The sequence below is a fragment of the Glandiceps talaboti genome, chromosome 14 (genome assembly GCF_964340395.1).
Source record: "Glandiceps talaboti chromosome 14, keGlaTala1.1, whole genome shotgun sequence".
Lineage (NCBI taxonomy): Eukaryota > Metazoa > Hemichordata > Enteropneusta > Spengelidae > Glandiceps > Glandiceps talaboti.
In genome coordinates, this window is record NC_135562.1 from 17,303,985 (window position 1) to 17,318,343 (window position 14,359).

Here is a 14,359-nt window from a genome sequence, read left to right on the forward strand (position 1 = left end):
GCTTCCGACGATGTCAGGAGTGTGTCAATCTAATCATTTGGAGTTGAATTGTGCCCTTCAGTTCAGTCATTGAGATCCAAACGCAGGTCTTCATTAATACAGTGCATTCAAACACATCCAAATGGCGGAAGGAAATAACCAATACCTTTAAAACTTTCAACATAATGACAGCATATAACTCGCATTCTCATTGGTTTTGGTCAACTTTAGGAGTGGGGATAGTCATGTATTAGAGAAGGAAAAGTGGCGGAGAACGCTGTCATTCAGATAAAATGTATTGCATTTGCTGATTATGAATTTGGAATTCTGTTAAAAATTTAACTATACTTCAGACATTTACAAACGAACTTCAGAAATAATCTCTGACCATGTTTCACTAATTAAATACAAAGATGAAGACTAAAAGAAAACAATAACTATTCTTTGTTGTAAACATACCATATGCACATACTGTTTTCTGATGCGATCTTTAGTAATTGGTTAACATCTAATTATTGCAAAATAGTTCCAATTGTGTTTATGTATTAACATATAATGAGGAGACGATAAAGATGTATTCTCCAATGAAATCTATTCCTCTTCATTTGTAGTATTCTGTAAAGTAAAAACAGGCAAACACATTTCAATTGAACAACTGATAGTGACAATTCTTCAAAATAATGCCCGATCTGTACGTATACATGGTGACAATAGAGTGCTCTGTCTGTCTGTCTGTCTGTCTGTATCTTTATTTTGCTATCTTCATACCTACCTACCCACCCATTCACTCACCCATCCACCCACCTATTCTTTATCTGTCTGTCTGACTGTCTGTCTGACTGTCTGTCTGTCTGTCTGTCTGTCTGTCTGTCTGTCTGTCTGTCTGTCTGTCTGTCTGTCTGTCTGTCTGTCTCTTTCTCTCTCATGATAAAAACACCCCATAAATTTTACGTACCTCTTTCACAGACGAATCCTAATTTATTGTAACACTTATTGTCGTTCCATTGACCGCCGTATGACCCTTTGTAAAGACACGCACAGTTTTCTATCCCTAAATGGTTGTCCGGTTGGCCAGGTATCCAGTTTGTGTAAGTCATCTATGCATTCAACGTAAAATGAGATGCTACGTCATGAAAAATGAATAACATAATAATTTATTTGTAGTTAGTTTCCGAATGAAAATATCTGCTATGACTTGATTGTATTAATAGTACATCTTTGCAGTATGTAAAATATTCATCATGATCTTAATGAAAAAAAATGAATTTATTGACATCTGTTTGGAGAAGAGAAAACGCCGTTACCATATCCATGCCAATATTGTTCTGCTATATGATCACAGTAACTGAGTTAGCAACATATTTACATATATGATAATGAACTCATGCGGATATATGATCACAGTAACTGGGACAGCAACATATTTACATATATGATAATGAACTCATGCCGATAACGTTCTGATATATGATCACACTAACTGGGATAGCAACATATTTACATGTATGTTAATAAAGTCCTACATAGCACTTAGTCAACCGCTGTAAAAAAACACCAACAATTATTTACAGGTACTAATTATCGACAATAGGGAAATTGCAATCCAGACTGAGCATGCTCAGATGCAAAGGACTATGGGATTATCTGTGATTATTGTAATACCTTTCTGGAGCTACCGATAAATAAACCTCCCATAATGGTCAGGGTAACTATGAATTGATTATTTGTGGTTACAAACAATGTAACAGTATCGTTTACCATACCAATTCATCAGTATTTATTATCACATTTCCTATGATGTAACATTCAACATGGCGGGTTTGCAAGTTCCCTATTCTGTATTCCCGTTTCAATTCTAACTCAACTTGTCATACTTACTTCTGAACCGTCCAACCATCTCCAGGATCCTTCCTCGTTCCTGTCAGACAATCCAATCCAAAGATCGACTCGGCTACCAAACTCTGCAATAGTAGTGGATTTAATATTACAACACAAGCAGTATAATTTACTGTTTAACAAAGTCATTTTAATTTGCCTTTTTTGAGGGGAGATTATTAAGGTGTAATTAATTCTCTTCCGGCGCGGGACAGTTTAAATATCGTTTCCCCAGACTCTCGTCTGGGTGGTCTCGTAGAGGAGCCCCCAGCGGTGAGAGTCTGGGTAACCGAGACAAATGAAGATACTGAAGAGATAGACATCAAATTAATGTTGCCATTGTATAGAAAGGATTTCTTCTTCATTTTTACGACTTTATAAACCACGTCTTCGGATTATTTATATCTCATGTAATACTGACTTCAGTCAATTGCAAGTGGTGGACCTGTCTCTGTAAATGCGAGTACCTTTCAATGAGCTTCCCGTCCATTACACCCAAAAAAACTGTAAACTCGGGTGTGCCACTCAATAAAAGAACCACTTACCTCTTAGAAATAAATCCACATCGACATCTTTAATCATCGCCAGCTTTACATTCATTACCTCGCAGACAGTTTCTGCCTCTTCGAAATTGTATAATTCGTGTTCTTTGATGAAGTAGCATTTATTCTTGACGTAATACCATCCAAAACCGCAGTTGTAATCATATGCTACAAAATCAAAATTAATGATGGTTCAATTCGCAAAAAATGGCTGCTAGGCGGCCATATTGGATCGTATCATGAAACAAATTAAGGTGCATATGTATGCAATAGTATGTTGCCCCTGTACCAAGTTTGAAAAAAATCGGTCCAGGCATCTCCAAGAAACGGCTCCGGGTGGACGGACGGACGGACGGAACACAATCCATAAGTCCCGTCCCAGACTTTGTGCGGCGGGGACTAAAAATCATATAAAAACACTCTCAAGTTAAATAAAACCAGAAATGTGCGCCCTTCTTACAACTGCCGACATCGTAGCATTGTGTGAGGTTTCGCCTAGCAGAGCCCATGCCTATAATATATCTGAATGGAAATCATTTATGGACCCTAAATTTGATCACCATTGTTAACTTAATGTAGTATGTAGGATATACGTACCATATGTACAACACAATTGCAAATTTGCTGCACGGGGTTGATGATGGGCAACATACAATTCTACATGCTAATCTCTCAAACAGTCTGTGGTTGTGGATACAAATAATCTGGTATTCCTTGGGGTGGTGGGGAAGCTCGACATCTTTGAGCGCATTTAGGGTACAGTGCCTGTGAAAACATGTGTTGTATTGTATTGTATTGTATTGTATTGTATTGTATTGTATTGTATTGTATTGTATTGTGTTGTGTTGTGTTGTGTTGTGTTGTGTTGTATTGTATTGTATTGTGTTGTGTTGTGTTGTGCATGTCTGCGTGTGTGCTGGATAGCCTGATAACGGAGAGTATATACCCGTGTGGGGGGGGGGGGGTTACTCCCATTAATCGGGTATACGTATACGTGCCGCTCTTTGGGGTAGGGTTTTTTGCCCTTTGGTCTAAAATGGGTACTGTCATTTTAGAGCTAATGAGTCTAAAATGGGGTCCCCATTTTCACATTTGTTATGGAATGGTCTAAAATGGGGTATTGGTTTTGGGTCAAAATTGGTCTAAAATGGGGTCTGGGTTTAGCAGCATTGGTCGCACACCCCTACCAAAGCTAGCCAGGGGTACCCCCCCAACCCCCGGACTATATATAACACTCGAGTCGAAGAGAGTAACATGATAAGGTGTCTTCCGGTGGACAAAATAAGGACACCTGATAACACATCTTTACCTTCAAAGAGGCATCCTGTTTACATATCTGAAAACAATTTAAACTGTTACAGTAAATACAATTTAGCGGAAGTATATTTGACCTCATCCGGTCCTTGTTGTTGACTAGTGGGTCATCACATCAGATTGCCCTGAGGGACGATCGACACAATGCCGTACAAGCTGAACCAATGAACATCGTTCGTTTAGGTCAAGACCCCTCCCCAAAACGAACGCTCACAAGTGCGACATCAAGCATTTATGTATGATTTAAACTATGATGAAAACTGTAGCGGTCACACCACTATGATCGATGTAATGTAAACACATGATTGAACACACATTCAAATACAACCAGAAACTCAGCACTATATCTCACATAGGAGTAAATATTTTTTTAATCAATTTATCAACATCTCAGTAGTAATGACAAAAGTTGTAATCATTGCTGGAGTGAACGGTTTCCGTCGAAATCTGGTTTAATAGAAGTGCGAAAACGAAGTTCGGCGAAATCGCATTGACGCCAGACCCGCTAACTAAACGAACGAAGTTCTCTTACTGAGCTTGTGTATTTGATTGAAGTACGATGCAATGGGGGTATATGGGGTCATACGATTTGTCAATAGAAAAGATGAAAACACGACGCAATCCTCTCAAAGTTCATTTAAATACAATGGTTGGCAACAATTTTGAACAAATGTTATTCTGCTGGTTTTATATTTTACATACAGCTAATAATTTATTAAACTCAATCGAATGTGTCATATGTCTAATTGGTAATAATTTTACAACTCTGATTTCAACTACGCGGGTTATTTACATGCTATTACTAGATATATATTTAATGTGTATGATTTTGTGGTATTTTGAGGTAAATAAATGCCCACTCACAAGTTAGTTGTTTATTTGTCACTAGCTTGTTTTCAATGTACATATCTATATTACACAGTCCATTATCCTACTAAAGTATCCGGTGTAAAGTCTAAGTATAAGCTTAATGATTTCCAGTCAATTTGTAACGAATGGATATGGTGGCGCAGTAAAGTAGATTTGTATAGTATGCCTTTTAATTAGTCAATGTTTCTCAAAATAACACCTTAAAATGTCAGAAGGAAACAGTGAAATATTTTATTTATTAAAAAGTACCGAATTTCAGCAATGGAAGATACTGTAGATTCAAGTACGAGCTGCGTGTGGTGGGTCACCATCACTGATGACGAAATGATTTCTAATCATGTCGCAGAGGGCGTAACTCAATCACGAGATTAAAGAAATGTATGGTCGGTCCGGCCATGAATTATCTCGACTGCCTTACATTAATAACCTGTTATCAATGTTTGTTGTCTATTCTATTCTATGCAAATGTTCACATCCTGTAGGTATTCATCTATTTAAGGGGTACTTCTGTGCAAGTCACTCCAAAAGCGATCAGACTATCGACAGACAAGCTACCAGTGTCAAATCTCAACGTTTCCCTCGAGCGATTGAAAACACAAATCATCTTGACCACACCATGTTGAACATGAATCTACTGAAAAATGGGATGCGATGTTTTGCTGTCATCGCTTCGTTCTTGGTATATAGCAGCGTTTGTGAACCGAATACAGGAGACTGTGTGACGAGAGAAATCCAGAATCACAATTATTATGAAACAGGTTTGTCAAGTCCTCTCTACATGCTCATTAGCTTATGATACATAAGGATATATGAATGTATTGACTAGAAAATATTTGTAAATCAAAACTATACTCTCCACTTTTGCAAACAGTTATAATTCTATATGAATGTTAAAATCCAGCATAAATGTTAGTATACAGCAATATAATAATTGAAAACTGGTAAATTTGAGCAATTAATTTCAAACTATAGTTTTACATATATGCTATGCCATGGTTACCAGTGAAGCTTAAACGTGTTTCAGCTAGTAAAATAACATACATGCATTGATATAAAATTTGTCTCGTGAAATATCAATTTTTAAAACCTTCATTGCTTTGCTTAACAGATTCATTGAAGTGAATGTTCTATTATTTTTATTATTTAAACTCTTTTTACAGCCTGTGGTTTTGGTTGGTATTATTTCAAGAATAAGTGCTACTTCATCAAAGAATCTGAATTTTACACTTATAATGAGGCAGAAACTCTTTGCCAAGGAATGGATTCGCAACTTGTTACCATTAACGATGCTGATTTGGACCTGTTCCTTCGAGGTCAGTAATAGACATACCCCCCCCCCCCCACCACACACACACACACAGTATCAATATATACCTAAAGACCAACTTCCTTATAAACCATATAAATGTTAAGACTTTTTCAAATTTTGCCTTTTGAAATGTTAAAAATAATTAATCATATACACTGGATATAATCGTGAATTCCAATTAGTTGACTATGTGTTGCTAATTCCATGGGTCCAATTTTAATTCTTCTTTTTTTTCAAATTATTAAATCGGAGTCAAGTATTCGGAGACCATATTGAATAACGGTAGGGTTTTGTTTACATGGCCTCCATTTTAAGCATTGACCGTTTTATTTTATTTCTATGGACCAAGGGTTCAAACTATTCTTGAACAAGCAAAGTATTTTTTTGATTTCCTGGGTTCATATTTCACTAGCATTTGAGCTACATATTATAAACATTTGATAGAGTATAAATTAAAAGTCTATACTTTTTTTTTATTGGTAACTTCAGTTATTTACAATATAAGTTGCTCTTGTTTTACATAATAAGATGGTGTATTGTTATCCATTTGTTACAGTGCCTTTCAAGTTTGTCTTTGTTAACAGCTATAATATACTCACAGTGATAATTGTATTTCACATGGTTCAAGTATAGTGCAAAGTGCGGTTTCAAGTTTTTCATCTTCATAGAGTAAATGTGTCTCGTACACCCTACCATTCGTTGTGTCTATAGACACTAAAACGAGAGTATTCCAATTCAAATTGCTGCATCACATTCTGTTCACAAATTATGATTTGAAGAGAAGGGGAATGCAGATCTCTCCAGCTTGCACTTTTTGTGAAAGAGATGATGAATCTTTAAGGCACTTATTCCACTCATGTAATGAAACTCAAAAGTTTTGGTAAAAGTCTATACTTTGTGTAATAATAAAATACACTGATGACTCATACTAAAATTTGAATTACAAAAAAATGCATACTAATTTGGCATCTTGAAGTTATTAAACATGGTTTCTGAAATACATGTAGATGTATTACCTACACTGTGTTCCACTGACAGAATTTGGTAACCGCACTTCTCTCTGGACTGGACTGACTGATAGAGATGTAGAGGGCGCCTTTCGTTGGGCAGATGACTCATTGGTAAGTATTATTTTAAAACAATTACTTAAGTTATCTTGATACAACTCTTTTAAATATTTAATTTGAACACAGTGTAAATTAAATTCAACTACTCCAACCACGGACTCTGAAAATAAACTAAATGACAAAAAAGTTGAACCAGTGGAGGTAAGTGTTTTAAAAACGGTAAAAGCATAGAACTATGTCATTGTCACTGAAAATATGATCGATTCCGAGGTAAAATATGATCATTTCCAGAAAATGAGAAACTGTATTCCTGTTTGTGATAAGGACATTCGTAGCATTACAATAAATGTATTGATCAGTGATTGATTGATTGATTGAAACAGACATCGTCATAACCACATTGCAGTAAATATAAGATCATCATTATGGCTGATTTTGTAATGATAACATTTTTAAGTCATTGATAACAGCTAGAAAAATGACAGTCACCATGCAAAAACGTAACTCACGTAAACTGGAACCGATTGTTCTAGATAACGTATTCAAACTGGAGTGGCAATCAGCCAGACAACGGTGCAGGAATAGAAGACTGTGTGCAACTGAGAAGGCAATATGGTGGTAACTGGAATGACCAGCCATGTGAGACAAAGTGTGGCTTTGTATGTCAGAAAGGTTTGTATATTATGTCACAGTTCTAAACTACGTATGTATGTATGTATGTATGTATGTATGTATGTATGTATGTATGTATGTATGTATGTATGTATGTATGTATGTATGTATGTCTCATGTCTGTCTGTCTGTCTGTCTGTCTGTCTGCCTGCCTGCCTGCCTGCCTGCCTGCCTGCATGTATGTATGTATGTATGTATGTATGTATGTATGTATGTATGTATGTATGTATGTATGTATGTATGTATGTATGTCTCATGTCTGTCTGTCTGTCTGTCTGTCTGTCTGTCTGTCTGTCTGTCTGTCTGCCTGCCTGCCTGCATGCATGCATATATGTATGCATGCATATATGTATGTATGTATGTATGTATGTATGTATGTATGTATGTATGTATGTATGTCCGTTGGTATGTATGTATGTATGTATGTATGTATGTATGTATGTATGTATGTATGTATGTATGTGTATGTATGTATGTATGTATGTATGTATGTATGTATGTATGTATGCATGTATGTATGTATGTATGTATGTCTCATGTCTGTCTGTCTGTCTGTCTGTCTGTCTGTCTGTCTGTCTGTCTGTCTGTCTGCCTGCCTGCCTGCCTGCCTGTATGTATGTATGTATGTATGTATGTATGTATGTATGTATGTATGTATGTATGTATGCATGTATGTATGTATGTATGTATGTATGTATGTCTCATGTCTGTCTGTCTGTCTGTCTGTCTGTCTGTCTGCCTGCCTGCCTGCATGCATATATGTCGTTAACATTACGTTTAATATGGCCTTTTAGTTTTTATCAGAAAGTACAAATGGGCTCATAGTTTCTGAGAATAGCTTCACACTTATAGGTAGTTCTGTGAATATAACTTGCTTTTTTCCTATCATTTCCTTTCCGATTAATATGTTGAGGTAAAGGAATTGCTTTACTGTAATTATTTTTCAGTCTGAACATTTTGGAACTAATTGTTGAACAAACGTTTAATCTATTTTGAGAATAATGATGGAATCGGTGCATCTCAACTTTTATGTCGATGTTATTTGATCTTTAGGTTGGTAATTTTGACTTTTTATTTTGATATCAGAGGTTTATTTCTGACAGGAGTTTTGACTCTAATATCCTAAATCAAGTACTCACATGTTATTCTTGATTATCATGTTAATATTAATAAATCATCTCAAATTTTAATATTTTGTAAACGCGTAATTTAACTTTGACGGTGACGTGTATGTGTGCTAGTATGATTGATGACAAGTTGATTTTCCATAAATGCACTATTTGGGAGCCTTGAATTAATTGACAGCTGTGGTGTGAGGAGAGGAGTGGGTCTCACAGATGTACACTGGAGCAGTTGGGTAAGATATTAGGGATAATGATGTTGTGGAGATGTTGAGCTCGCTTCCGACGATGTCAGGAGTCTGCCATCATTTGGAGTTGAATTGTGGCTTTCAGTTCAGTCATTGAGATCCAAACGCAGGTACCCGTATTCATTAATACAGTGCCTTCAAACACATCCACATGGCGGTAGTAGTAGGAAATAAACAATACCTTTAAACATAATGACAGCATATAACTCGCATTCTCATTGGTTTTGGTCAACTTTAAGAGGGGATAGTCATGTGTTAGAGATGGAAAATTGGCGGAGGGCTACTTTTTACCATGACGGAGTCGGGAGAGCGTTACATTTTACGCAACTGCCCGAGCCTGATCTCTCCCCCACCCTTGTAATTACTTCAGGCTCCCTTTGGGCTCTTTGTATAGATAAACACAGTATAACAAAATCCATATGAAGAACTGCCACCTTATGTTTTTGGAGAGTCACTCACTCTACCACGTACGATTGTCTACCGGTAAAATTATATATATATATATATATATATATATATATATATATATATATATATATATATATATATATATATATATATATATATATATTATATATATATATATATATATAAATGAGTGAAAAAAGAAGGTGACTTGGTTACTTGTTACATGCGTGGAGTATCGATGTAACGAGTAACCAAGTCACCTTCTTTTTTTCATTCATTCAAGTTCTACATCCGTATCGAGCACTTTACACCAGAAGATTTGGATATATATACTTCAGTGTGTGTGTGTGTGTGTGTGTGTGTGTGTGTGTGTGTGTGTGTCTGCGTGTTTTGTTTGGCTGCTGATATAGACTTACTTGTTGCATTATCGTCACGTGATAGATTGTCAACCAATACCACATGATTTGTTCCTCTAAATACAACTATGCTGGGGTTTTTTTTTCTGATGTTTCACTACAGTATATCGTGTTCTGCATATTTCAATCGCCATCATACCGTCAAACCCTCTTTTCCAAGTTATTTTTACCTCCAGAAAGCCGTCATTCAGATAAATTGTATTGCATTTGCTGATAATGAATTTGTTACAAACTAACTTTAGAAATCATCTCTGACCATGTTTCACTAATTAAATACAAAGATGAAGACTAAAAGAAAACAATAACCATTCTTTGTTGTTAACATACCATATGTGCACATACTGTTTTCTGATGCGATCTTTAGTAATTGGTTAATATCTAATTATTGCAAAATAGTTCCAATTGAATTGTGTTTATAAATGTATTAACATATAATGGGGAGATGGTAAAGTTGTATTCTCCAATGAAATCTATTTCTCTTCATTTATAGTATTCTGTAAAGTAAAAACAGGAAAACACATTTCAATTGAACAACTGATAGTGACAATTCTTCAAAATAATGCCCGATCTGTACGTATACATGGTAACGATAGAGTGCTCTGTCTGTCTGTCTGTATGTCTATCTGTCTGTCTTTCTGTTTATTTTTCTATCTTCGTACCTACCTACCCACCCATTCACCCATCCACCCATTTATTATTATCCACCCATTTACAATAGAGTGCTCTGTCTGTCTGTCTGTCTTCTTCGTACCTACCTACCTACCTACCCACCCATTCACTCACCCATTCACCCACCTATTCTTTGTCTGTCTGTCTGTCTGTCTGTCTGTCTGTCTGTCTGTCTGTCTGTCTGTCTGTCTGTCTGTCTGTCTGTCTGTTTTACATACCTCTTTCACAGATAAATCCTAATTTATTATAACACTTATTGTCGTTCCATTGACCGCCGTATGACCCTTTGTAAAGACACGCACAGTTTTCTATCCCTAAATGGTTGTCCGGTTGGCCAGGTATCCAGTTTGTGTAAGTCATCTATGCATTCAACGTAAAATGAGATGCTACGTCATGAAAAATGAATAACATAATAATTTATTTTTAGTTAGTTTCCGAATGAAAATATCTGCTATGATCTGATTGTATTTAGTACATCTTTGCAGTATGTAAAATATTCATCATGATCTTAATGAAAAAATTGAATTTATTGACACCTCTGTTTGATTTATTTATCTTTGGGTGAATACTTTAGTTTTCAACATCTGTTTGGAGAAGAGAAAACGCCGTTACCATATTTATGCCAATATTGTTCTGGTTAGCAACATATTTACATATATGATAATGAACTCATGCCGATAACGTTCTGCTATATGAACACAGTAACTGGGATAGCAACATATTTACATATATGTTAATAAAGTCCTACATAACACTTAGTCTACCGCTGTAAAAAAATACCAACAATTCTTTACAGGTACTAATTATCGACAATAGGGAAATTGCAATCCAGACTGAGCATGCTCAGATGCAATGGACAATGGGATTATCTGTGGTTATTGTAATACCTTTCTGGAGCTACCGATAAAATAAGCCTCCCACAATGGTCAGGGTAACTATGAATTGATTATTTGTGGTTACAGACAATGTAACAGTATTGTTTACCATACCAATTCATCAGTATTTATTACCACATTTCCTATGATGCAACATTCAACATGGCGGGTTTGTAAGTTCCCTATTCTGTATTCCCGTTTCCATTCTAACTCAACTTGTCATACTTACTTCTGAACCGTCCAACCATCTCCAGGATCCTTCCTCGTTCCTGTCAGACAATCCAATCCAAAGATCGACTCGGCTACCAAACTCTGCAATAGGAGTGGATTTAATATTACAACACAAGCAGTATAATTTGCTGTTTAACAAAGTCATTTTAATTTGCCTTTTTTTCAGAGGAGATTATTAAGGTGTAACTAATTCTCTTAGTCTTTTTTTTTTCAGGTGAGATTGAAAACCATGGTTAGGTAAGTCTTGCGAGTATTCAGTGAAATTTAAAATGTACATTCTGCCAGAACCCGAGTATTCCTAAGTAGAATACATTCTTGGCACAATGGATGCTTACTAAATAGGGACATAACACAACTGGTGTTAAAAGATATACAAATGAAAAGACATGTGTTATATGCAAGTAAGACCTTCGTTCGTCAACGGCGTAAAAGTTACCGTAAACTGTTGTTCACGGCTACAGCCGAGTTTTCATTTTCATAAAACTACCTGCATGTACTACCCACGTCTTTGGAGTTATTGTATAGTATTGTGTTAAGGGAAGCTTATAAAGTTTTCACTGTAATGAAGATATAGTTTCGGTTACCCAGACTCTCGCAGCTGGGGTCTGCCTATCTACGTATACGAGACCTCCCCTAAGCGAGAGTTTGGGGAAACCGAATCCCCGCTCGCCGTGCAGGACCTAGATCATAGAGCAGTGTATGTTGGGGAATACCCCCCCCCCCCCACCACCACCACCACCACACACACACACGTCCAACATTACAGGCTGAACGATTTAGGTACATTTCTCAAGCGACTGATACATCTTAATTACAACGGAAAAGCCTCGTAGGAATTTCTCATGACTTGAAAGAAATGTACGTTGTAACTTCCGGCGCGGGACAGTTTAAATATCGTTTCCCCAGACTCTCGTCTGGGTGGTCTCGTAGAAGAGCCCCCAGCGGTGAGAGTCTGGGTAACCGAGACAAATAAAGATACTGAACAGATAGACATCAAATTAATGTTGCAATTGTATAGAAAGGATTTCCTCTTCATTTTTACGACTTTATAAACCACGTCTTCGGATTATTTATATCTCATGTAATACTGACTTCAGTCAATTGCAAGTGGTGGACCTGTCTCTGTAAATGCGAGTACCTTTCAATGAGCTACCCGTCCATTACACCCAAAAAAACTGTAAACTCGGGTGTGCCACTCAATAAAAGAACTACTTACCTCTTAGAAATAAATCCACATCGACATCTTTAATCATCGCCAGCTTTCCATTCATTACCTCGCAGACAGTTTCTGCCTCTTCGAAATTGTATAATTCGTGTTCTTTGATGAAGTAGCATTTATTCTTGACGTAATACCATCCAAAACCGCAGTTGTAATCATATGCTACAAAATCAAAATTAATGATGGTTCAATTCGCAAAAAATGGCTGCTAGGCGGCCATATTGGATCGTATCATGAAACAAATTAAGGTGCATATGTATGCAATAGTATGTTGCCCCTGTACCAAGTTTGAAAAAAATCGGTCCAGGCATCTCCAAGAAACGGCTCCGGGTGGACGGACGGACGGACGGAACACAATCCATAAGTCCCGTCCCAGACTTCGTGCGGCGGGGACTAAAAATCATATAAAAACACTCTCAAGTTAAATAAAACCAGAAATGTGCGCCCTTCTTACAACTGCCGACATCGTAGCATTGTGTGAGGTTTCGCCTAGCAGAGCCCATGCCTATAATATATCTGAATGGAAATCATTTATGGATCCTAAATTTGATCACCATTGTTAACTTAATGTAGTATGTAGGATATACGTACCATATGTACAACACAATTGCAAATTTGCTGCACGGGGTTGATGATGGGCAACATACAATTCTACATGCTAATCTCTCAAACAGTCTGTGGTTGTGGATACAAATAATCTGGTATTCCTTGGGGTGGTGGGGAAGCTCGACATCTTTGAGCGCATTTAGGGTACAGTGCCTGTGAAAACATGTGTTGTATTGTATTGTATTGTATTGTATTGTATTGTATTGTATTGTATTGTATTGTATTGTGTTGTGTTGTGTTGTGTTGTATTGTATTGTGTTGTGTTGTGTTGTGCATGTCTGCGTGTGTGCTGGATAGCCTGATAACGGAGAGTATATACCCGTGTGGGGGGGGGGGGGTTACTCCCATTAATCGGGTATACGTATACGTGCCGCTCTTTGGGGTAGGGTTTTTTGCCCTTTGGTCTAAAATGGGTACTGTCATTTTAGAGCTAATGAGTCTAAAATGGGGTCCCCATTTTCACATTTGTTATGGAATGGTCTAAAATGGGGTATTGGTTTTGGGTCAAAATTGGTCTAAAATGGGGTCTGGGTTTAGCAGCATTGGTCGCACACCCCTACCAAAGCTAGCCAGGGGTACCCCCCCAACCCCCGGACTATATATAACACTCGAGTCGAAGAGAGTAACATGATAAGGTGTCTTCCGGTGGACAAAATAAGGACACCTGATAACACATCTTTACCTTCAAAGAGGCATCCTGTTTACATATCTGAAAACAATTTAAACTGTTACAGTAAATACAATTAGCGGAAGTATATTTGACCTCATCCGGTCCTTGTTGTTGACTAGTGGATCGTCACATCAGATTGCCCTGAGGGACGATCGACACAATGCCGTACAAGCTGAACCAATGAACATCGTTCGTTTAGGTCAAGACCCCTCCCCAAAACGAACGCTCACAAGTGCGACATCAAGCATTTATGTATGATTTAAACTAT

At 37.0% G+C, this 14,359-nt stretch overlaps 1 protein-coding gene across 1 annotated transcript; it reads left to right on the forward strand.

The window, feature by feature from the left end:
• Positions 1-5,205: 5,205 nt before the first annotated feature.
• LOC144445354 (perlucin-like) lies at positions 5,206-7,654 on the forward strand. Its single transcript, XM_078134893.1, has 4 exons — positions 5,206-5,338; positions 5,741-5,893; positions 6,928-7,010; positions 7,490-7,654. The coding sequence occupies exons 1-4, from the start codon at positions 5,206-5,208 to the stop codon at positions 7,652-7,654; spliced, it is 534 nt and encodes a 177-aa protein (XP_077991019.1).
• The last annotated feature ends 6,705 nt before the right edge of the window (positions 7,655-14,359 follow it).

Bases quoted from the DNA above. Each gene is read 5' to 3' on its own strand.
- LOC144445354 (XM_078134893.1), top strand. From the start codon at position 5,206: ATGAATCTACTGAAAAATGGGATGCGATGTTTTGCTGTCATCGCTTCG. The intron at 5,339-5,740 runs GTTTGTCAAGTC...CTCTTTTTACAG, and splicing joins TCACAATTATTATGAAACAG to CCTGTGGTTTTGGTTGGTAT. The intron at 7,011-7,489 runs GTAAGTATTATT...CGATTGTTCTAG, and splicing joins GTTGGGCAGATGACTCATTG to ATAACGTATTCAAACTGGAG.